Here is a 24,877-nt window from a genome sequence, read left to right as displayed (position 1 = left end):
TGTAGCAAATCTAGACAGTGGAGCTGGGGAGGTGAAGGGTTTCAGAGAAAACACTTCCAGCACGCTGAAGTGAATCTGGCTTTACTTCCAAAATGAGCAAATTCAAGTGTTTGGCAAAGAGAGAGTACGCAAGTGGCTAACAGATAACAAGTTCAAGAACCTATCAGCTTGCACCATTCAGAGTTTCATGCCTGAACAGCATTTTTGGCATAATGTTGATTATACCACAACAAATTCTTTTGACTTGTCTCCCTTTTTTTCCTTAAAAAGGCAAAAATCAAGGTTGCAGCGAGGCACTCACAATTTAAGTGAATGGGGCTAATACTTTGATGATTGAAAGGCACAAATGTGAATTTTAGCATTTTATAAAAGCATTTACATAAATTATTCTTTTAAAACTTTTATATTATTTGTGCTTAAAGCTTAAAGTTGTTTAAATTGTTGTTTTTACAGTAGTTTTAAAGTTATGTGATTTACAACGTTACATCTTCATGGCAACAAAGTTGTAACATTGGATATAACTTTACACTGAAAAGGTTATTAAGTGATTTTACCACACTAAAAGCATGTTAATGTTGTTTACATCTTGTGGTATACTTTTGAAACAGTGAGTATTTTAATGTTTACATATTGGCCCCATTCACTTCCATTGTAAGTGCCTCACTGTAACCACGATTTTTGCATTATTTTTAAGAAAAGGAGAGACAAGTCAAAATCATTTTTATTGGTAATCAACATTATGCCACAAATGCTGTCAATTGAGCTGAACTTGTATTGAATTTGAAGTATTTCTTTAACTTACAACATTACATTTTATATACAGTATGACTTTATTAACAGTTATTTTTCGATCTTGCACTTGCACTGCTATATTATGGTATTGAGCCACCTTTACTATAACACATCATTTGAAAAACTATAAAGTTTAATGCTTTAATGCTTGTATAACAGCCCCACCTACATTTATACACTTATATCCATGTGGTTAGCTTCCACGTTAGCTCACATGATAGAGTGTTGGACTTTGGACTCGGAAGACCTCGAGCCCAGTTAAGCACGCAAGCTGACATGTGAGATGAAAATGTGCTTTTCATGTCGCATTTGCTTTTAAAAATCTATCGGGAAGGTTTAGGCAATGGTTAAGGGTAACCGTCTGTTTTGTTAACCTCTCATGAGCTTTTCGAACACTATTGTGTTTGGTTATTGGTTTAGACCAAAGTTTTAGGTAAGGGAAGTACGTCTTACTTATTATAACCTCCATCTAATATTCACCTCAAAAACCTTGCCTGATTACAATATAATTTCACTTACCTTTGGCGCCCCCCGCTGGACATTTCACTGGAAAAATGCAGACAAACGTGTAATACAGCTACAAAAAATGTACCATGGCAACATCATTTCCATAAGATCAGGCTGCCATATTTCTATACACCAAAGGGTCCTTGGTCAGAGACTCCAAAATGTAAATCTGTCATACTTGACTAATTAAAGAAAACCTTTTTGCAACTAAGCCCCACCAACTGCCATTTTCCCAGCCATTTATACTGGTTGCCATACTGTTGCTTATTCTATTGCTATGCAAGACTTCAAGCCAACCCCCAGTTTACTTCCTTCAGTGTGCATGGCCCTTTAATGAGCATACAGTAAGTAACTTTTAAAAAATCATGTAATAAAAACTAACATACTTACTCCAGCAGTCTTGCACTCTCAGCCCCGCCTCTGTCTTTCTCTTTCTTTCATTTCATATCCTGCACTCTCACTCTGGGCTTTAGCTACAGAGCTGCTTTGATTCTGAGACTTTTAATCACCAGTGAATCTGGAGCATACAGCAATTCAGCTCTGATTCATCCTTCCTTCTATCCTCCCTTATTCTCACTCTTTATTCCTCTCCTTCCCTCTTAAGTTCAGTGCAGTTAAGAGATGGACCTGCTGCGGGAGTGTATCCACACTTGTTCTTTCCCTTGCAAAGGCTGACAGCCAAAATAAACCAATCTTAGGCAATGATACCTTCGTGCATGCAGTCAGATCAGGCAGATCTGTCTAAGATGAGGGAGAGGCATGTTTGGAGCAATCTATCACTCTTTCTGAGTCTCTTGGGCATGATGCTGATGTGTCCCCAACACCCTTTGAATTACGGGACACGTTTGAAGTGTCAAGCTAGATCCCAATATCTTATGATTAATATAAACGCTCACCCTTCTGTGCACACAAAAACCACCCCTCCCTCACTTATTCTGATATACGCATCCTCATCTATCTCATTCTTTGAAGCTGGCAGTGAGAGGTAGTGGTTTTTAGGGCAAGTGTTCATAGTCTCCTCAACAGAGGGGTTACCAGGATATCATGTTTGGGGGGGCATTTGGCTTGTTTGGGGGGGCAACATAAACAATTGAAAAAATCGGCGCAAAATTAAGCTATACTACACACAATCTGTTTTAGTGCATATCTTTTTCTAAGCCAGGAACCCAGAGATAGGCACAGGGCCCCTATTAGACTATAGGGCTTAAACTGGATTTTTGTTGTGTCAGACCTCACTCATCTGCTAGCGATGGAAAAATATGCACAAAACAATCCACTTTTAAGTTGTAATTTATCATCAGATGCAGAGGCATTTCCAGCATTGAAGGACATCCGGGGCTTAGCCCAGACAATTTTATTTTCACACTAGCAACCACTTCCCTGTAGTCCAAAGCTGGTGAGAGGGTATTCTTTGAGTTTTGCTCTGGCAGATCCTACAGTTCCTAAATCTTCCACTCTAGTACTATCCTCGACTAACTCATCCTCTCTCCTCCCTGAATCATCTGTGATGCAAAAGAACAGATACAGCACATAACTTATTGCAAATCAGCTTCAAACAACTAATTCATCAAGTGCTACATATGTGAAATTGTAGAACAATACCATTGAAGAAAATGTATTGGGAAGAGCAGATCAGTGGGATTGCCCTAAGATCTATCACGATTCTTGAATTTTCATGTACATTAACATAAAGTCATCACAAAAGAGTTATATTATAGTGAGTAAAGTGAGGTAAAAAAATATTGAATATAAATAATTTATATTTTTTTACATAAATAGTCAAAATGATGTATAAGATCCTAAGTTAAAGCAATACATGAATGACTTTAGTCTAAGTTCATTGACACACTATGGCATCGAACTGTATATAATTCTCATCATCTCTATGAGAATAATTCATCTGTCAAAATCCTTTCATTAGGATCATTGAGATAAACAATGTTTCACTTTTAACTTTCTCTAAAGTAAAGTGACTTATTAATTGTTACCAGTTTCCATGCCTGATTCTGGCACAGCTGCTGCTGGCTCTTCAGTCTGTTGCTCATCTTTGCTACACTCTACAAAACCATTTAATCAAATCAAAGTGTATATTTCCTACAAACTAATATCACAAAACAAGTCACACATACATTTTATGTTAATGCTTATTGGTTATCCTTAGCGAAAACAACACCTGATAAACAAGAAAAGTACACTCCGAACGGGGCTCAAACCACGGTCTCCGGCGTGAGAGGCAACTGCGTTAACTCGGAGCTACCAAGCTGCATCAATCTAAACAAGGAGGTTAGAGGCTACAACTCTTGAGGTTTAGCCTACTGTGGGTGAAAGCCAGCTAGATGATGATCTTAAGACTTTAAGGACAAAAACAAATGTGAATTCTTACCCACTGACTTCTTTCGGAAAAATCCCCAAAGCCTCATTTGCTTAATTTTTGCTGTCTTTCCTGCTAATTGCCGTTAACTCGCCACTAAGTAACGTTAGTTGATGTCAACGACTGTGCAAGCTCCTCCTCTACCTGCTGCATATTCAACAGAGAGGAAGAAACGGAGTCGCCCATAGGCTACCGACAGCAAAGGAACTTATTCTATAGGCTAGATTATGCCTATGTCTATTTTTACAGGCTGTATGCAGTATGTGCAAAGCCAAAGCACAATGAAATAAGGCAACTTATGATTTCGGGGGTTTACATAGGCTTTTGTCCGGTTTCATATTTGTCAGTCAACTATTCAAAATACATTCGGGGCTACACTCAAAACAACAGATGGACAGATTATTTCTCAAATTCTCAGGGGAGGCAGAGCTTATCCTAGGGGAGGCACTGCCTCCCCCAGCCTCCCCCTAGACACGCCCCTGCTCCTCAACCAGTCTAATCATCCCGGGCTTAAATGGACTATGACAGCAACAGACTAAGTTGCCCAATCTCTCTCTCTCTCTCTCTCTCTCTCTCTCTCTCTCTCTCTCTCTTCTCTCTCTCCATTCCATGATTGGCTGTCTGCAGGACTCTAATCTGATTAGACGAGCAGCATTCCAGGAGTATTGATGTTTAGTATAACTGCAATTGGACACTACTCTGTTTGTATCACTCTGCCTATCAGTGTTGGTGGACTTAGATATACATACGTAGATGCCAGTGTCAATTGCTTAAAGATTAGATGGGAAGCACGGCTTCTCTTAAAATTTCATTAAAATTGCGCAATGGAATGTTTATGAAATTGCAAATAAACTCTCTATAATTCAGATCATTATTGTCCCAGTTCAATACTTTATGTAACAAATGTGTGCAATAGCATAGAACACTTTCACAACATTCGTTCGTTCTATGTCCGTTTGAGTTATGAGCTGTGCTTCAGTAAGAGTCTAAGGCAGATACGTGTCTCACTTTATTTTTTGTCGTTCCAGTACTGGTGTTCCGCATCCTCCTTTCCAAATGGTAACCGGTTAGAACGAAATAAAATAATGCTTAATAACATTCTTTTTAAATTGACAGTACTTTGTTTTAATGGTGGGTGAAAAAGCAGTTGCAGTGTTTACAGATCTCACAAGAGAAACAAGGCACCTTGTGGCAGCGGGGGCGTGGTCAAGCGCTCGTACGGGAGAGAAAAGCGGTAAGGGCGCTCTCACCTGAGCTAAATTATGTCTAACACCTGTCTCTAATTACAGTAGAGCGAGGAGAGCGGATAAAAAGCCAGCAGCCACAGAGCAGAGGGAGACGGACGTACAGCAACTCAGCGTTCCTGTGCTTACGTGTGTGTGTGTGTGTGTGTATGGTTGCACATTATAAAGAACCATTAAAAGACTTACCTTGTGCCAGATCCCCAGTTTCCCTGTCCTCCTTGAGAAGGTCCTTACACTGGTGCCGAAACCCGGGAAAAATTGATGATGGAACAGAGTCGCCCCATAGAGTCCTCCCAGCTGACGGAAGTCCTCCAGTCCCTCGCTACACTCCATCAGAGCCACCAACAATCCCTGCTTGAGCTCCGGCAAGACCAGGATCGTCGGTTCTTCGAGATCATGCGGGCTCAAGCAGAGGACCGGCACGCCATCCGGAGCCTCCTCAGCCAGGAGGCCGCTCCAGCCGCAGCCGCGACCCCGGACACCCGCTGCCACACACCTGTTTTGGAAAAAGAATCTCAAAATGAGGCACTTGCCTCACCCAAAATAACAAGCATAGTATACAGTAGCTAAAACAAAGTAACATCTTTTCAGTAAACGCATTCTTAATATTAAATATATCGCCTAATTTAAAAAACATATATTTTAAATATTCATTTGGCTACCTTAAATCAATCAATAACCTAAATCTCTCTCCTGCATGCACGCACACACTGCGTTGGTGTGTTTGGACTACAAGTCACCTTTTATGGGCTGAACAATTTTAATTTTGTAACATTTTAAACTTCTGGTGTCCTTCAGAATCAAAATGCATGCTTATGTTCTGCTAAGAAGAGAGAAGCCTATCTTTTTTGGGCAACAGGATGTGTAATTCGAAAAGATACTGTGATAAACGCTTTGGACTTTGGTTTCATTACAAAAAATATCAGAAAAAAATTAACTGTTATTAACTGTTTACCAGCATTTAAAAATAATGTATTCACTCCGGAACAGTTAAAAGGGATTTCGTTCCCATTCTCAGTTATGTTCTGCAAAAAGAAAATGTTTCGTTTTTGGTTTTGTTCCTTGAACCTTTTTTAGTAATGGACAAGAGGCTATAACTGTGTCTTTTTTTGTCCTGCCCTGACACCTTGTGTCTCTGATAGCCTACAGGAGCTTCATGAGCGATATTTGCATGAGGGAAATTATCTTATTGTAAACTGATTGGACAGTCGGCTTTCAATCAATGTATTTTTTATCCCACTTAGAAGCCGGCTTCTCTATATGATGATTGATTGAGCTCTCAAATGGGCTGAACCACGTAACAAACGGCCAATCATTGAAACGTTGATGTACGTGAGTGACAGCATTTGGAATTAAAACACAATTGCTGTCATTCAGACGGTGCAGAGTGATCGGCGGCGCAGAAGTATTTTGTTGAGGTGTTAATTAACACAATTATTTTAATGATTATAATTCTTCACTTTTGCCATTGCCATATGTATATGTTGTAAATAAAATTGTAAATATTAGGGTCTGTAAAAAACCTAAAGTTTTTTTTTAAAAGCTGAAAACAAACAGAGACTAATGAAATAAATAATTATAATATTTAAGACTGACATCTGTGCTTAGCCTCTTTTAAAAGCATCAGCCGCTACTGGTAGATCCCTCATTAGTAGCTGTTCCTATGGACTGTGAAACAATATTAGAAAGGTCAAGATTGACATTAAGGTGAATTGACAGATGTTTTCTGCAACAGTGTGAAGTCTTATCCAGCCAATTTTCATGAGAATTGATTTGCCAGAAACATTTGACATTATAAAATATAATATGATAAATGATAATATAAACCTTGACATATAAATCGATTGAACTAATTTATTAATAAAACAGATATTAATAATTACAGTGCAATTTCTAACCTATAGTTTACATGCACATCATACATACAGTATACAGCTAGACAGGGCTGGACTGGGAAGATAAATCGGCCTCAGATTTTTACATGTCAACTGGTCCAACTGTTGAGGGGGGGGATGTTCGCTGTTTTTTTCTGCATATCGCGGCGCCGTTTTGTGGTCCGTCCTGCATAACGTAGCGTGTCATTGTTGCTTATCGCGGCCTATTCTGCACATTTCGCTGCCGAACCACCGGCATACTCGGTTCTCCCGATGTCCATTCCAACCCTGATCGGCCCAAAAGTGCGTCGGCCCACCGGGAAAATGTCCGGTATGCCAGATTACCAGTCATGTCCTGCAGCAAGACAACTTTACCTTGGTGACATTCACATCAGCAGAATTTGCATCAATGCTCGGTACATCACAGGCATAAAAACACATGTACTGTGAGAACAACAACCACAAGACAATGCAGCACTCCCCGAAACATTCTCAGACTTTCCCTGGGGGTATTAGGAACTCCTTATTGTTTAGCTCTGAGTCTATGATCATGGAATAAAAGTCTTTATATTGCTCTTTAACGAGTAAATGTAGTGGGTGACCTGTGACCCCTTACATTGAAAAAGTTGTCAAAGACAAACTCAGCCACGCTTGGCTCATTCAGTTTTCCGCTGAAATCCTTGTTCAACAAGGCTTGTATCTGATAATGAATACTAATGTCGATATAATTATATGCTGGTTGCCGTATTCTGTCTGCGGGGTGAGTAATGTGTATCAGAGCTTAACTACTGCATTCATTACCATGCAATCAGCTGCAGTCCCCACCCATACAATGTGTTAGGTTGTCTTTGATGTATTCCAAATTCTCCTAATGGGGGGTACCCCTCTTCCATCCATCCATCCATTCATCCACAACTCGGTCAAGTCCAAACACACCAGCAGGCTTCAATAATTAATGTGGCTGTTTACATGCTGATCTTTTGTGTCTGTTTCCTTTAATAAAGCCTTTGATGAGTAGACAATACTTGCTGTTGCCAAAACTGACTTTTGCTTCTTTTATCTGTCTGTCTCTTGCTTAAAGAGTGTTTATATATTCTCACATAGCCAGAGATTTGACTTGCTGGTGCTCATTGCAACTTATTGTGTCCAAGAATAGCACAGTTAGGCAAGGGACCGTCTGATCAGGTCCGATTGGTGTTAAGAGACCCAAATGTTCTTTTTTTTTTTTTTGGGTAATCTGAAAATAGATTATACCCCAATAATAAAGTTGTGTTGAAAAATAAAGAAAAACTAGAAAAAAAAAGGAACTAAGAAAAAAAGCAGAAATACGTGAAGAATTTGTGATCTAAATGTCTTCTATCTGTACAGTTGTAAAGTATTTATCATTTGAAAATATAAAGTTGGTCAATTGCTGCGTTTACATGGACACTTTTAAAAAAAAATCGGAATTCAATCAATCCAATAGATGATTCCGAACTAGTGTTTACATGAACGCTAAATAAAGTGATTGGGTTGATGTGCGCATTTGCAATAAATTTCAAAAGCATCTAATTTCAATTGAACTTGTGACATGCTTGCACTTCACAATTATACAGCATTCTCTTGATGTTTGAAGGGGTGCCATTTAACAATGTGTGAATGAACCTTCAATGACCATGGAGCCTCTGTAGACTGGGCACACATCAGAGCTCTTAAGATGACGTTCATCTTCAGAGAGCTGAAGGGGTGGCCACACTAGACTTTTTGCATGTGATATTTTTTGGACAACACAATGAAGGAGGATATGTCACACAAGGGATTCTGGTTTTAATAAACAATATATCACAAATAAAAAAATCATTCAAAATGTTTACATACAGTCTATTTACTATCCAGCAACAGTAACAAACATCTAGCTTTGAAATATTAGAGGTCAGTTGTGTGTCACGTTTCGATCATCTGTTGGTCACACATCATTCAGCATTCCCTCATTTTCATGTCAGTTATGGACATGCGCACAACGTCTCAGTTTCAGAAAGCAATCCGATCAAGCAGTTACAATGCAAATATTTTCTTCTCGAATGGATAATGAAAGGTTAACACCACCCCTTACAATCCAAATTAAGTTTACATCGAATTTGGCCAATTTATTCCGTGGTTACATCAGACTTTTTATTCAGGCTGTGCTACAAGGCCGATCACAAACAGATTACTAAGGTCCATGTAAACGCACCTATTGTCATGGATGCTCATGGATATCTAGTTAGCTTGCTATTTATTGCCTCAAACAAAACTCTGAATATCTTTCAAATTTGATACCACTAAGCCGGAAAACTTTTGAAAATCCAGTGATTAGTTCTTCTGATCCTGGTACCTTGCTAACTCAACTTTAAGACTGATAAAACAACCTGTGTGCCCTTACTCATGGAAGTTACAAGTTTTGTGTGCAACATGTTTCAGACAGTTACGGCTGAGGCTGAAACTAGTATTTCTAGAACTTATATTCAAATATTATTTAAGTTTTCCTAACATGTTAAGGCAATTTGAAGCAACTTGTAACATTCTCTGAAATAGGCCCCCGCATAACTCAGTGGTTGTGTGATATCTATTGACTCTCACAAAGCCCCAAGAAATTCCATTCCTTGAAAATGCCTAAACTTCTATGCTTCAAATCTCAAGAATAGACAAGAGAGGCCTATGCAAAATCTTTATTAAGGATAAATCTGGGATCTCCATCTCTCTGTTCTTGGTGGGGTGCCATTAGTAATACATTGGTGGGAGACCTTGGAGAAACGAAAGTGACAGAACAGAAAAAGAATAGAAAAGTGAGGGAGAATAAGATAGCAGGGGGTTTAGGTGGGTGTATGGGGTGTGTGTGTGTGTGGGGGGTGTAAAGCAAGCAGGTCGCAGATGAAGGCAGTAAGAAAGTTTGAGATAAGATAAAGGAAGAGAGTGTAGCATACCAGATCATTCAAAAAGAGTAGAACAGTAGAAGAATGTGGGAGAAAAGACAGCAGGGGATGAAGAGAGAGATTGGAGAATGTTTATATAATGAGGAAGCATGCAGGGCTCAACAATAATAATGCTTTCTGCTGGACCAGTCTGGCCAATAACACCATTAAACATTATTAAGTTTTCTTTATAAAAAATATTTACTAAATAATTTATTGAAAATACATTTGCAATAATACCTGGAAATTATACAGTTCACTGTAATGTACCTCAATTCATACGCTTTTACTAGAAAATGTTACGACATACAGTGCAAAACACTGTTTTTTGAATTGTTTGTTGCTCACAAAACTATAAAGTTATTTTCAAAATTTTGACAAAACCTGTGTCAGCTAGCTTTATAATGTTACTGTAAAGGACTTGACATAGGGAGGGAAAGGAGGACACAGGGAATTGGATTCTTCAACTCAGGTAAGCTTTAATAAATTGACTTTCAGGGCTTTTCAGCACAAACACTCTTTAGCTTCGAACCAGCACAGGCTCTTTCAGAGCAGTAGCTCTCTCTATCTCTTGCCGCTGGCGTGGTCCCTTGTATACTGCTCTCCCCAAGCTTACTGCATTAGAAACAGGTGTTAGTCATTATCTTGTTCAGGTGTATGCACCTTTACCGCTTTCTCTCTCTCTGGACAAATGCTCAACCACACCCCCTCCGCCACAGTTACCTTTGTGGCATATTTAAATCAGAATTCAGAGCAACAATGGTCAATATATCACACAAAACCAATGTTTACATTTACAACGCATAAAAGGACATGTGGGCTAGTCCATGACAATTCAGATGCTGTTGCTGCACCGACTCAGATGTTGTTCATAGTTTGCTTATTTTATTTAGCCTTTTGAAGGGAAACAGATATTAGATCTATGTCCATGCTATATTTCAAGATTCTCTCAGGTAGTAAAAATTGCCAAATGAGTGCCTAAATATGAAATATTTATTGTACCGTTCTCAACACGAATGTTAATGTTAATTTTGATCATGATTGGGACTTATTGACAGAAAGTTAATCAAAGCTTATGTTTTAAGATTAAAACACATTTATTAATATCCTTGGTATTTTAATGTGTAATTAAGGTCTCAGTACTGCCCTTGTCTTGGAATGTTTGCAAATTTAGGTGCTAGTTATGAATGTATTTATACCATAAGGAGACTGAACCATTTGGACTTGAAGGGAAAACCTTCGTCTATGTATGTATTGATTTGTACACTCAAAAAAAAAATAGTTTAGCCCATTTTTAAGATTTACACATTTTAATTTAATAAAAAAATGTTATCAAATTGAATTGTGGAATGTTTAACAAAATAAAATTAGTAAAACTTGAAGATGAAGTAATGGGAAATATATAAAAAATATTTATTTTTATTAAAGATTACTCAATTCAATTAGATGAAATGATGTTGAGAATGAAAATGATGTTTTTATAAAAATGTAAATCTTCAAATATTTTTTGCATGAGACCAGAAATCATATTTCTTTAGACACCCCAAACATGACTACCCAGAAAATAGCGAAAATGTTAGAATCGGCAAGAAATGTGTTACAGACCTTAGCTTTAGCTTCCAAATAACACAAACAAAACCTGAACAAAATGTAAGTCTGAGCAGCAACACACTTATTTAATTCTGTCAGATTTGACATGTACAGACCCATGTTCATGATCAATGAACAACTAAGTAGTGATAACACAGCAAATGCCCCATAGGACAAGGGGCACTTCCATCCCGAAAGTCTCTCACAGTGGTCTTGAGTCATTGGCAATCCTTATTGTTAACCCTAGCTGGGAAGATGAAGAGATGGGAAGATGTTTTGTCAAGTCAAGTAGTCATTTTATTTGTATAGCGCTTTTCACAACACACATCGTTTCAAAGCAGCTTTACAAAAAATCATGCATTTACAGAAAATTAAACTGTAAAATCTATAAAGTCTTAGAGTTATCATTGTGTAGTTTGATTAAATATGATTGTAAATTGTTTATAATTATAATAAATAAAAATGTATTTAGAACCCCACTGAGCAAGCTGAAGGTGACTTTGGCAAGGAACACAAAACTCCATAGGATGTTGGTTATGGAGAAAAATATCCTTGTGAGTAACCAGGCTCACTGTGGGGGCCAGTTCCCCTCTGGCTATACAGGATGTATATAATGCCAATATGAGTTATTCATATGCAGTGCAAGTCATGGTTTAAAATTAGTAAACAAAGATTTTGAATGAAATGTAAGATTAATGACAATAGGAGTGGTGGTGGCGTAGTGGCTAAAGCACAGGGCTGTTAATCAAAAGGTTGCTGGTTCTAACCCCACGGCTACCACCACCATTGTGTCCTTGAGCAAGGCACTTAACTCCAGGTTTCTCCGGGGGGATTGTCCCTGTAATAAGTGCACTGTAAGTCGCTTTGGATAAAAGCATCTGCCAAATGCATAAACGTAATTGTAATGTTTTTTAAGCTCATATTGGATTAACTACAGAAATTCACATAGATGCATTGTCCTTTGTTAGTTGGCCGATGAAGGCTTTTGTTTGCAATGATTTGATAGTCTATGTATGTCATTTTAAGAGTGTAATCCATGATTAGACCAAGGTGATGCAGGATCACCTTGGACCTTCATCCAGAAGGTCATTTCGGTGAGGTCTATCCTAAATTCAAGTTACAGGCATATGAAGTATCCCATGTCTTATGGTTGGAGTTGGCATCAGTTCATCCCCTGAAGTCAATCGTAATAGACTGAAGTGATGTCTGGCTGGCACCGGCTGCATTTAGTTGTCATCACTCAGAGACACGTAGCAGTGGAGTCTGACACCAATCAGGAACAGAGCTGGGTCTGGCCGACACTGGTAACCTCGGGATATGAATCCAGGAAATAAATGTAATAATTTTAGCGTAGATGCAAAAAATTGTTTCCGGTTCAGGCAGTCCTAGCTAAAGCAGACTAATTGTGAGTCGATGGCTAAATTAGGTGTATACCTGGCTAAATAGATGAGTCTTTAGACTAGACCTAAACAGAGTGAGTGTGTCTGTGTCCCAAAAAGTGTTAGGGAGACTATTCCATAAATTTGGAGCCAAATAGGAAAATTATCTACCCCTTTTGTGGATTTTGATGTTCTAGGAACTATTAACAGGCCAGCATTTTGTGATCATAATGTACGTGATGGAATATAGTGTAGTAGAAGGTCACTTATGTACTGCTGAGCTAGACCATTCAAAGCTTATTATGTAGTTAACAACATTTTAAAATGAATATGGAATTTAACAGGTAGCCAATGTTATGATGATAAAATGGGGCTAATATGATCATAATTCTTGGTTCTCGTCAGCACTCTGGCTGCTGTATTTTGAACCAATTGAAGTTTATTTATTGAACTTGCTGGACATCCTCTCAGTAATGTATTACAATAATCTAGTTGTGAGGTCATGAACAAATTAAAAACATTTTCGGCATCAGCAACAGAGAGTATGTGTCGTAACTTTCTGAGGTGGAAAATGCTGTTTTACAAACATTGGAAATTGTATTTTCAAAGGACAGACTGGTATCAAATATAACACCTAAGTTCTTCGCTGTAGAAGATGATGTAACAGTACATTTATCGAGAGTCAAATGATATTTTAATGGCTTATTTTGAGAGGTTTTTGGTCCAATAATTAGTACCTCTGTTTTGTCGGAATTGAGTAGAAAGAAATGTCTTTGATTTCACTGATTCACTCTGCTAATTTGGAGAATTGTGAAGTTTTGTCAGGATTCGAAGAAATATAAAGTTGGGTATCGTCTGCATAACAGTGGAAACTTAGTCCACAATTCCTTCCCAGGGGAAATTTATTGTAACACATAAAGGATGGGCAATGAGGAGGCAGAAACCGGCTAAACAGTAAACATAAACTTGAATGAGATATATGAACTTAAATCCAACATAAACAAATGTGCTGTATGGCTGCGTGCGTCTTTCTCTCTCTAACCAGCACCTCCGGCTGGTTAGAACATCGATAAATGCTAATCCCAATGTGCCGTTATCATGATACAAGAGACCAAACAGTCTAATAAACTTCAAGCCTAACTTTTATTGTCTGGCTCACATGAGTGATACATCTCACTCTGTCCACAGCATGCACACACAGGAACTAGAAGAAACCCGTAATCTAGCAACCCCGAACAGTTCACTAACCAATTTGTAACTAACAATTACAGCCTTTTCCACAGTAACTACTAGATCTGATTTGAAATTGAAAATGTGCAAATTCACCAAGGAAATCAAAATATTGTATGGGTGATCTGTATACTGTAGCAAGGGCAAAAAATGACAGAGATTTTTTATTTGTATCTGACGTTGTCACATTAAGCATTATTAGTTCAAAATACTTAAACTTATATCCTGTACTCTGAGTAACCCCAAACACTTCAGGTCGAAGAGGAGGTGCTAAAAGCTTTGTACTAAAAGAGGAAAGAGTGGAGAGGAGTTGTGACAACAACTGAGGCCTAAATGAAGTAGGCTACTCTAATAAGGAATATCAATTATGAATGAGATTAAGAGGCTCTCCAGACCTAATCATGTTATTACATACACCCCTCTTTTCTCCTTCCTTCCTCAAAATATAGTACAATCTGTCATGTTTAGTCCCCTGGCATCACACAAATCCTTATTCCGTCTTCTATGCACCTTCTCATCTGTCTGTTATGCAGTTCTCCTCTCTCCTTTTGTCTCTTCAGCACATATCTGTTTAAAATATCCAAAAACCGCAGCACCCCAAAAACACTGAGTAAACTGTACCAGAACTTAGTTAAAACACAGAATCACTATTTAAGTTATTTTTACTTTTCTGAATGCTCTTAAAAATGTATTTCCTGCATAATGCACAAGCCAACAAGAACAAACAAGAAGCTGGTCCTTCGGTAGAGTTATCTTTGTAACTAAAGAGCTTAGATTTGCAGATGAGTCAGAAGAAAACATTACACTTCTTCACTTTAAAATTACATAATCTCTGTTATCCCTTTTGATTCAGTTAAAAAAGTTGTTATTCTCTCATATATTCTATTAAATTCGACCCAAATCATTATTAAAGGACATCTATTTTTTACTGTAGTGTTGTTCATTCTTTGTGTGTACTGTCTGCCACCTGAACCGTATAGACGTGCCCTGTGTTTGATTCCTGTGCCATGTCCTAGCCGCATCGTGGCGTGCTGCTTCTTGTCCGGTGTGCGACCACCTTTAGTCACCATTCACTTTCAGAAAAACCCAATGAAAATAAATGATGACTGAAGCTGTCATTTTGCATGACATCTCCTTTTGTGTTCCACTGGAGGAAAACACCATTCTCCAGTGGATGTGAGGCATAAATGTAGCAAAATCGATGCTTTTTAAACATAAACATATTAGTGTGGACGTGGCCTTAATCTTGCACTTTATTTACGGTGATATCAACACTTGTTTTGTCTCTCAGGTTCTGGCAACATGGCGGCTATACCTCATGTTCCCCAAGATACCAACAAAGGTACGGTAGGCAATTACACACCACCTGTCTGCTCTGTCTCAAATCATTGCAGTAATCTGATTTTGCATGACTTCTCATTTTCTCCTTAGGTGGAACAAACATTCAACTTCCTGGAGATTCGGGCAATGAACACCCACCCAGATAATCAAGTATGAAAGCAGCCTTTTCAGGGATCCAGTGTTTTAGCCAAATTTTTTCACTCTTTTGGTTTGCTGGCTCTCCATCGTTCTCTTACGAGAGGTTCTCTCGTATTGCGTAAGCTAGCTTACGCTACGGGAAAGATTAATCTTTTCTGAGATATTGAAGCCAAAAAATTATCCTTAATTTTGTATCATTTGTCAACGCAGTGCAGCAACTGCAGACCTTGAGCGGGCTAGCTAGCGAGCTCATTGGTTGCTCTGCGGCAACTGCTGCAGCCTATAGATCGAACTTGGGCGTAACTTGCGCCCAATGAGAGGCGTCCGCGCTTACTGCATCAAAGCCCGCCAAAATGGGCGTGGCTAGAGTGCATATAAGCGTAGTTCGTGAGGCTGGAACCCTGATTTTCATCTCTTCAGCGAAGCTCTTCGCATCTCTGAACTGGAAGCCGTGTCGCCGCTCGAGGGGCATCTAGCAAGCTTGGACAGCTCGAAGAAGCCGGCCGCCTCCGCCACCTTCAGCCATCCTGCGAGCTATGCCATCCGGCGACGTATCCTTTTTAGAGCAAGCTAGTTCTTAACGAACTTCACAAAAGAGTAACGAGCGTCTTTTTAAGATGCCTCGCACCACTTGGCGCTTCATGCCGCGCCCTCTCAGCGCCGGAGACCGCCACATCATCTGGCGCCTCTGCCTGGGACTGGGGCATGCAGAGCTCGCCTCGCTGAAGGCGGATGCGACCTCTGCGAGGAGCTTCGATGTCGACCCCGCGGGCTCGACTCGAGCGCTCAGAACCGGCCGCCGCCGCCTTCCGCTCGCCACAGCAGGAAAAAGCGCCGCCCCAAAGGCTGCCAGAACCGGTGATAGAAGCGACTGCCTCGCCGAGCCTCTCCTCGAAAGCATCGCTTCACCCTCCCCGCCCCGGGATGCGCAGTTGCCGCCCAGCGGCCACACTACTGCCATCTCGGAGGACGAGGCGGAGGATAAGGGCTGTTCCATCATGGCTTCGGACAGCAGGAGTGGTCAGGCTCTCACGCCTCCTCCTCGCCCAGGAATCCAGCAGGACCCGCGCCGAGTCGAGGGGAACTAACACGCTCCTCACACAGGCCGCCGACCGCCTCGGGCTCGAGTGGTCACTGCCCCCTGAGCAGGCTCCCAACAGACTCGACGGCTGCTTTCTTCAGAGCCGTCGCCGCACAACACCCACGGCCCGGGCCGCTCCCTTCCTGCCGGAACTCCACACTCAAGGGCTACTCCTCCATCCCCCCGGTCGAGGATTCGGTAGCAGCACACCTTTGCCCGCCCTCCGTGAGATGGCGGTCTAAGCCAGTACTCCCGTCTCGCCTGCAGAGCGACTTCCGCCTATGTTGGCCGCGCCTATTCCGCCGCCGGCCAAGCCGCATCTGCAGAGTGACTTCCGCCTATGTTGGCCGCGCCTATTCCGCCGCCGGCCAAGCCGCATCTGCTCTGCACTCCATGGCCGTCTTACAGATCCTCCAAGTGGACCTTCTTCGGGAGTGGGATGAGAAAGGCAGGCACCCAGAGGCTGTTACAGATCTAAGAAGCGCGACGGACCTCGCCCTTCAGGCCACCAAAGCTGCAGCCCAAGCTCTAGGGAAGTGCATGGCCTCGCTGACTGTGACCAGAGACATCTGTGGCTAACGCTAGCCGACATGGGAGAAGCAGAGCGCTCCACGTTCCTCAACGCACCGCTCTCTCCGACCGGTCTCTTCAGCTCCGCGGTGAGTGGCATTGTTGACCGCTTTCAGAAGTCCAGAAAGCCACCCAAGCCATGAACCTCTTCCTGCCGCGTTGCGCTAGCTCCTCTGCAGGCCGCCCACGTGACCAGCCTCCTGCACGAGCCTCTTCACAGCGCCCAGCTCAACAAAGTCAGACTTCTCAGCGTCGACAGGCGGCGCGCTCGAGGCCAGACAGCCGCGAGACCGCCGCCTCAGCGGGCCTCGGTCTAAGGTTGCGCTGAAACCTGAGCAACCAAGTCCTCCTAGCCTTGTTGAAAAAATGATGGCTCAGTCCGCCGCGGCCGGACCGCCGTCAAAGCTTCGCCCCTGTAAGTCCCCTCTCTCAGGCTACTACAGTGGTGGATTCAGCAGCCAACAAGCCAGTGATACTGCCCGCTTGCTCTGCACTCAAACGCCGCTTTCACGGCGACCCAAAGAAATCTTGTAAAGAGCAAACATGCCTTATGTGTAGAAAATGTGCCCACAATCCAGTGTTCACCCCTACACACAAGCATTACACTTCCTGTGTTCCTATCAGAGCCCACTCACATAAAGCGGACACAGCCCGCTCGAGTGTTAGAGTCAATAAACGCCCACCTAATCCATGCGCGCCTCTTCTCTGGCCGCTCTGTCACACGACCAGCCTTATGTGTAGAAAATGTGCCCACAATCCAGTGTTCACCTCTACACACATGCATTACACTTCCCGTGTCCCGATCAGAGCCCACTCACCTAAAGCGGACACAACCCGCTCGAAGTGTTAGAGTCAATAAACGCGCTCACGAATACGCGCGCTGCCCATTCTCTGCCCGCTCTGTCACACGGCCAGCAAACACTTCTCTGTATGTAAGTCCCATGCCTGTGACTATGCTCGCAGCATCACTTAACAGATGTGACACTTTCCCCATTCACCTCAATCGGAAGTCACTCACAGAACAGCCTGTCCCTGCTGTCTGCGAGCAGTCATGCATAAGCACAGTAAGCGCCACACATTCTGTTCAGCTGCTGTGCGGCAATCAGGGCGATTTGGCCATTCACCCTCTAGCGCTACGCTTCAAAGCGTGGGAAGCTATCCCAGGGATATCCAAATGGGTGTTAAGCACAATAAAACAGGGCTATTTGCTACAGTTCGATCGCCGCCTCCCCGCTTCAGAGCTGCTCGAAACTATTGTGAACACGGAAGCAGCCTGCATGCTTCGCTCAGAAATAGCAAACCTTCTGTGCAAAAGGGCCATAGAGAAGTGCCGCCTGCTGAGCTGAGTCGGGTTTTACAGCCGTTATTTTCTTGTTCCCAAGAAAGACGGCGGCCTCAGACCAATATTAGATCTCAGGGTTTTGAACAAGGTGCTTGCAAAAGACCGCTCAAAATGCTTACAATCAGGAAACTCCTCGCACGATACGCGCCAGGGGACTGGTTTATCTCTCTCGATCTGAAAGATGCCTACTTTCAGATTCAGATAAATCCCCGTCACAGGCCATTCTTGAGATTCGCCTTTGACGGCCAGGTTTATCAATACACCGCCCTTCCGCTCGGCCTGTCTTTAGCACCTCGTACTTTCACGAAGCGCATGGATGCGGCGCCGCACTCCTCGCGGAGTCAGGGCTTGCGAATTCTGAACTATTTGGACGACTGGCTGATTATGGCACAGTCACATACGGAGCTTCTGTCTCACAGAACAGTTCTCCTCAGCCATCTGAACAGTTTGGGTCTTGCAGTCAATTGGACCAAGAGCTCACTACAGCCCAGTCAGGCAATTTCCTTCCTTGGAATAGAACTAGACTCCGTGGCAATGACGACTCGCTTATCTACACAGCGCACGCGCCGTGTTCAGCGACTAGCCGCGTCCTTTCAGATGAACAGCCTCACGCCTCTGAAAAAATTTCAGAGAGTGCTAGGTTACCTGGCCTCAGCCGCAGCAGTACTTCAGCTGGGTTTACTGCGCATGCGCCCGCTTCAGCATTGGCTAAACACCTGCGCGTCTCGCCGGGCTTGGGCCACAGGCCGCCAGCCGATCAAGGTGACTCAGACCTGTATTTCAGCTCTGCAGCCCTGGACACTGGCCGAATGGTATCAGCGGGGAGTGACGATGGGAGCTGTATCTCGCCGAAAGTCATCTCGACAGACGCGCCCAACACGGGTTGGGGCGCGGTCTGCAAGGGCTCTCTGGTTTTTGGCCTATGGTCAGTTCAGGAAAAGCTCCTTCACATAAATTGTCTGGAAATGATAGCGGTCGAGTACGCCGCTAGCGCTTTCTCCCAGTCATTCAGGGTCACCACGCCCTGGTCCGCTCGACAACAGATCTGTGGTATCCTACCTAAACCGTCAGGGCGGTGTCAGATCCAGGAACCTCTTCCATCTGACTAAACGCATACTGAGTTGGTCCCAGTGCCACCTGCGCCGCTGAGGGCGACGCGCACGCTGCCTGAACGACGGCCCAGACAGACTGTCCAGAGACAATATTCCTCCAGGGAATGGTCCCTGCACGCTCAAACAGTCCAGAAGTTATGGCGCATATTCGGCAGAGCAGAGATAGACCTCTTGGCGTCAGAAGAGAACTCTCACTGCCCAGTATTTTTCTCAAAAAGCGAGGACGCGCTGGCCCAGGACTGGCCCAACCGCCCGCTTTACGCCTTCCCTCCCGTCTCGCTATTGCCACAGATAATGCAGAGGATCAGGGAAACGCGTCACTCGGTGCTCCTCATAGCCCCGTATTGGGAGAATCAGACATGTTCCCGGAGCTTATGCAGCTGTCACTGACAGCGCCGTGGCCCATCCCAGTGAGAGCAGATCTCCTCTCTCAAGCTCACGGCACGATCTGGCATCCCCACCCAGAGCGCTGGGCGCTGCACGCGTGGGTGATCAACGACTACCCGTCGCTCTGCCAGAAGGGGTAATAAACACCATCATACACGCTAGAGCCCCTTCCACGAGAAGTCTCTATGCGTCAAAATGGTCTGTGTTTTCAAAATAGTGCACCGACAGAGACCTGGACCCACGGACATATGGGGCATCGTCGCTGCTCGTGTTTTTACAAGAGCTGCTGGGATAAGGGCAGATCCCCATCCACGCTCAAAGTGTATGTGGCAGCCGTCGCGGCGTTCGCTGATCCCCTGCACGGCCAGTCACTGGGAAAAAACGAGCTGGTCATCCGCTTCCTCAAGGGAGCTAGAAGGATGAACGCCCCCCATCGGTTCCTATCTGGGATCTTGCTATAGTTCTCGAAACTATGAAAGCCCCCCCTTTCGAACCGCTTCAATCCATGGATTTGAAATACCTTTCACTCAAAACCGTTTTTCTGACTGCCCTGTCATCAGTCAAACGTGTGGGAGACCTTCACGCGCTGTCTGTCAGCGCTGCGTGTCTTGAGTTTGGAACAAGTGACTCCAAGGTCATTTTAAAGCCTGGACACGGCTATGTTCCCAAGGTGATCGGTACTCCTTTCAGAGCACAGGTCATTTCCCTATCGGCGCTGCCAGCATCCGATAGCGAACGTGACGCCAATCTCCTTTGCCCAGTCAGAGCACTGAGATTGTATACTGCGCGCTCCGCCTCTTTCAGACGCTCTGAGCAGCTTTTCGTTTCGTTCGGAGATGGATAGTGGACGCTATTGCTGCCGCATACGCGTCAAAAGACCTGCCATGCCCGTTGGGCATTAGGGCTCACTCCACTAGAGGCATGGCCTCATTCGTGGGCATGGTACAGCAGGATTTCCATTCATGACATATGTGTGGCAGCGGGCTGGGCTTCCCCCTCCACCTTTGTCAGATTTTACAATCTGGAAGTGCCCACCCTGCAGGCAAAACTACTAGCGGTTTAATACGCTACAGCTCCCCTGGTGAGCTGCACTGGTGGGACTCATTCCACACAGACCGGCACCGCCGCTCTGTCGTTCCCTTCCCACTATGTGCTTATGTATTACACACACACTGGCCCGCACTCTTGCCGGCCAAATATTATTTCCCCACTCACAAGGGCTCCCCGGTCCCCCCACCCCGGGCTCATGCAGTGGATGCTTGGCGCGACGGCGTTGACAATGGGTTCCCGTAGCATAAGCTAGCTTACGCTAATACGAGAGAACCTCTCGTGAAGAGAACGAATCGGTTACCTAACGTAACCTCGGTTCTCTCTAGATGAGGGAACGAGTATTGCGTAGCCGGCCGTGCTCGCGCCACGCAGCTGACTTTCGCTTCATTCAATGAAAACCAGGGTTCCAGCCTACGAACTACACTTATATGCACTCTAGCCACGCCCATTTTGGCGGGCTTTGATGCAGTAAGCGCGTGACGCCTCTCATTGGACGCGAGTTCACCAAGTTCATCTATAGGCTGCAGCAGTTGCCGCAGAGCAACCAATGAGCTCGCTAGCTAGCCCGCTCAAGGTCTGCAGTTGCTGCACTGCGTTGACAAATGATACAAAATTAAGGATAATTTTTTGGCTTCAATATCTCAGAAAAGATGAATCTTTCCCGTAGCGTAAGCTGGCTTACGCAATACTCGTTCCCTCATCTAGAGAGAACCGAGGTTACGTTAGGTAACCGATTCGTTTTCTTCTGTAAAGTGTTCTTTCCTTCACAGGTTGTCATAGAAACAGATAAGTCCACATATTCCCTGAGGCTGCAGTCTAATGACCACCTGGATCAGCTGATTAGCCACATCAACTTTGCACTCTCTCGGATCTTCAACAACTCCATCTACACGTAAGTATATATCACAATATATTTGTAATGATATAAAATTGAGCAGCATCATGAATCACAATGATTTTAAAGCACTTTTTATTTGGCCAATAAATAAAAAATTTTGTGGTTTTGTGACTCATACAACAGTTTAAGAGCGTTAGGGGAAAGAGTAAGATTAGATCTATCTAATCCTCAAATTTGGGGAGAGCTCTTGTTTCCAATGTTCAAGGAGAATTAAACATTGTCTAAACAACCTTTAGAAGATGCTCTACAGGAAGAGGGTTAGAGATAGGTTTAACGTTAGAGTTGGAAAGTTAAATTCATTTTCGTGCCATTGTTTCATAAATCTGATTTAATGATTTGTTTGCATTATCACTCAAATGTTTTCAAGTCTATATGTAAAAGTAAAAAAAAATAGTTTTTTTTACTATGTATTTTTATATTGAGAATAAAAAAAAAGATTTTTATTGTTTTTTACTTATTGAATTAAACTTTTTGAAGCTGGCCTGCTGCAGAAAAATGTAACTAATATGCCACAATTTAGTGATGACCGATATGTATGATCTGTTCTGTTACAGATATGTACTGTAACTAAGCTCAGAATCTGAGAAAATGGGGTGTGAAAATTCAGAATCAGAATCAGCTATATTGCCAAGTATGCTTACACATACAAAGAATTTGTCTTGGTGACAGGACAATACTTTTGGCCACGGCTGTATGTATCTATACGCACACATAAACACACATACACACACATGCATACATACACACATACATATACATAGTGCAAATTTAAATATAAATCTGTTATATATAGTGCAAGAGAATATAATGGCAGAATAGGTGGGATGTGTTGGATAAATATAAAATGACTAAACTGTGAATTGCACATCATTATTGCTCAATGAGGCAGTTTTAACAGTTCATGAGATGGATAGCCTGAGGGAAAAAACTGTTCCTGTGCCTGATGGTTCTGGTGCTCAGAACTCAGTGTCGGCCAGAAGGCAACAGTTAAAAAAGGTAGTGGGTAGGGTGAGTGGGGTCCAAAATGATTTTTCCAGCCTTTTTCCTCACTCTGGAAGTGTACAGTTCTTGAAGGAAGAGCAGGGGACAACCAATAATCTGCTCGGCAATCCAAACTGTCCTTTGTAGTGTACTGATATCCAATTTAGTAGCTGAACCAAACCAGACATTTATTGATGTGCAGAGGACAGACTCAATGACTGCTGAGTAGAACTGGATTAGCAGCGCCTGTGGCAGGTTGAACTTCCTTAACTGGTGAAGGAAGGACAACCTCTGCTGGGCCTTTTTCACAATGGAGTCAATGTGGGTCTCCCACTTCAGGTCCTGTGAGATGGCAGTGTCCAGTAACCAGAATGACTCCACTGATGCCACAGTGCTGTTTAGAATGGTGAGGGGGTCAGTGTTTGGATGTTCCTCCTAAAGTCCACAATCATCTCCACCATTTTTAGTGGGTTCAGCTCCAGGTTGTATTGATTGCACCAGACAGCCAGTTGTCCTCCCTTCTATATGCAGCCTCATCGTCATCTTGGATGAGGACGATGACAGTAGTGTTGTCTGAAAACTTCAGGAGCTTGGCAATGCGGTCATTTGTGTACAGGGAGAAGAGTAGTAAACAGAGTACACATCCCTGGGGGGCACCAGTGCTGATTGTATAGGTGCTGGAAGTTAATTTCCCCTGTCTCACAAGCTGCTGCCTGTCCCTCAAAAAGCTGGTAATCCACTGACCGATAGACATGGGAACAGAGAGTTGGTGTAGTTTAGTCTGGAGTATAGCTGTGATGATGGAGTTGAAAGTCGAACAGAAGTCCACAAAAAAGGATCCTTGCATATGTCCCTGGTCTGTCCAGATGTTGCAGGATATTATGCAATACCATGTTGACTTTATCCTCCACAGACCTGTTTCCTCAATAAGCAAATTGAAGGGGATCTAGAAAGGGTCCAGTGATGACCTTCAGGTGGGCCGACACCAGTCTCTCAAATGATTTCATGACCATAGACGTCAGGGCCACCGGTCTGTAGTAATTAAGTCCTGTGATTTTTGGTTTCTTTGGGACAGGAATGATGATTGTGCGTTTGAAGCAGCATGGTACTTCACACTGCTCCAGTGATCTATTGAAAATTAGTGTGAAGATGGTGGCCAGCTGGTTAGCACAGGATCTAAGACACACAGGTGAAATGCAATCTGGGCCCTGTGCTTTCCTTGTCTTTTGTTTTCGAAAGACATGGCACACCTCTTCTTCACAGATCTTAAGTGCAGGTTGAGTAGCGGGGGTACAGTAGGTGTTGTTGTTTGTGTGAAGTGAAGGTCAGAGCGGGTGTGGGGTGTACAGTAGAACACGTTCAAGTTGTCATCCAGTTGTTGGTCCCATACTGTGTTCGGGTTGGAGTCCTGTAGTTAGTACGTTGTTTTAAGCCACTGCACACTGATGTGATAAACTTGTTTTTCAGCTTCTCAGAGTATCTAATTTTAGCCACTCTGATTTCCTTATTCAGTGTGTTCCTGGCCTCATTGTAAAAGATGTTATCCCCACCTCTGTAAGCATTCTCTTTGGCCTGGCAAAGCTACCTGTGCTCTGCTGTAAACCATGATTTGTCGTTGTTGAGCGTTAAATAAGTCCTGGTAGGAGTGCACATATCCTCACAGAAACTGATATATGATGTAACAGTATCTGTGAGCGCATCCAGATTGTTGTCTGCTGCCTCAAAAACACTCCAATCAGTGCAGTCAAAGCAGGCATGTAGTTCCAGCTCTGCTTCATTGGTTCCTCTCTTTACAGTCTTTACTACAGGCTTAGCAGATTTTTGTTTCTGTTTGTAGGTGGGATGAAGATGAACCAGACAGTGATCAGATAGTCCCAAAACTGCTCTAGGGACAGAGCGATATGCATACTTTATTGTTGTGTAGCAGTGATCCAGTATATTTCTTTCTCTGGTTGGGCATGTAATGTGCTGTTTGTATTTGGGAAGTTTGTGTGCGAGATTTCCTTTGTTAAAATCCCCCAAAATAATAATAACTGACTCCGGGTATTGTTGTTCTGTTT

At 43.0% G+C, this 24,877-nt stretch overlaps 1 protein-coding gene across 2 annotated transcripts in view; it reads left to right on the top strand.

The window, feature by feature from the left end:
* Positions 1-24,877, top strand: part of carmil3 (capping protein regulator and myosin 1 linker 3) — a 94,680-nt gene that overhangs the window by 12,346 nt on the left and 57,457 nt on the right. For both annotated transcript variants that reach the window (XM_052129317.1, XM_052129316.1), the window contains exons 3-5: positions 15,209-15,259; positions 15,349-15,408; positions 21,709-21,830. In XM_052129317.1, coding sequence (XP_051985277.1) covers positions 15,209-15,259; positions 15,349-15,408; positions 21,709-21,830 — 233 coding nt within the window. The remainder of the gene's footprint in view (positions 1-15,208; positions 15,260-15,348; positions 15,409-21,708; positions 21,831-24,877) is intronic.

This window comes from Xyrauchen texanus, chromosome 6 (assembly GCF_025860055.1).
Source record: "Xyrauchen texanus isolate HMW12.3.18 chromosome 6, RBS_HiC_50CHRs, whole genome shotgun sequence".
NCBI classification, from domain to species: Eukaryota; Metazoa; Chordata; class Actinopteri; order Cypriniformes; family Catostomidae; genus Xyrauchen; species Xyrauchen texanus.
The sequence above is the reverse complement of the archived record's forward strand: the minus strand, read 5'-3'. Positions and strand labels throughout refer to the sequence as shown.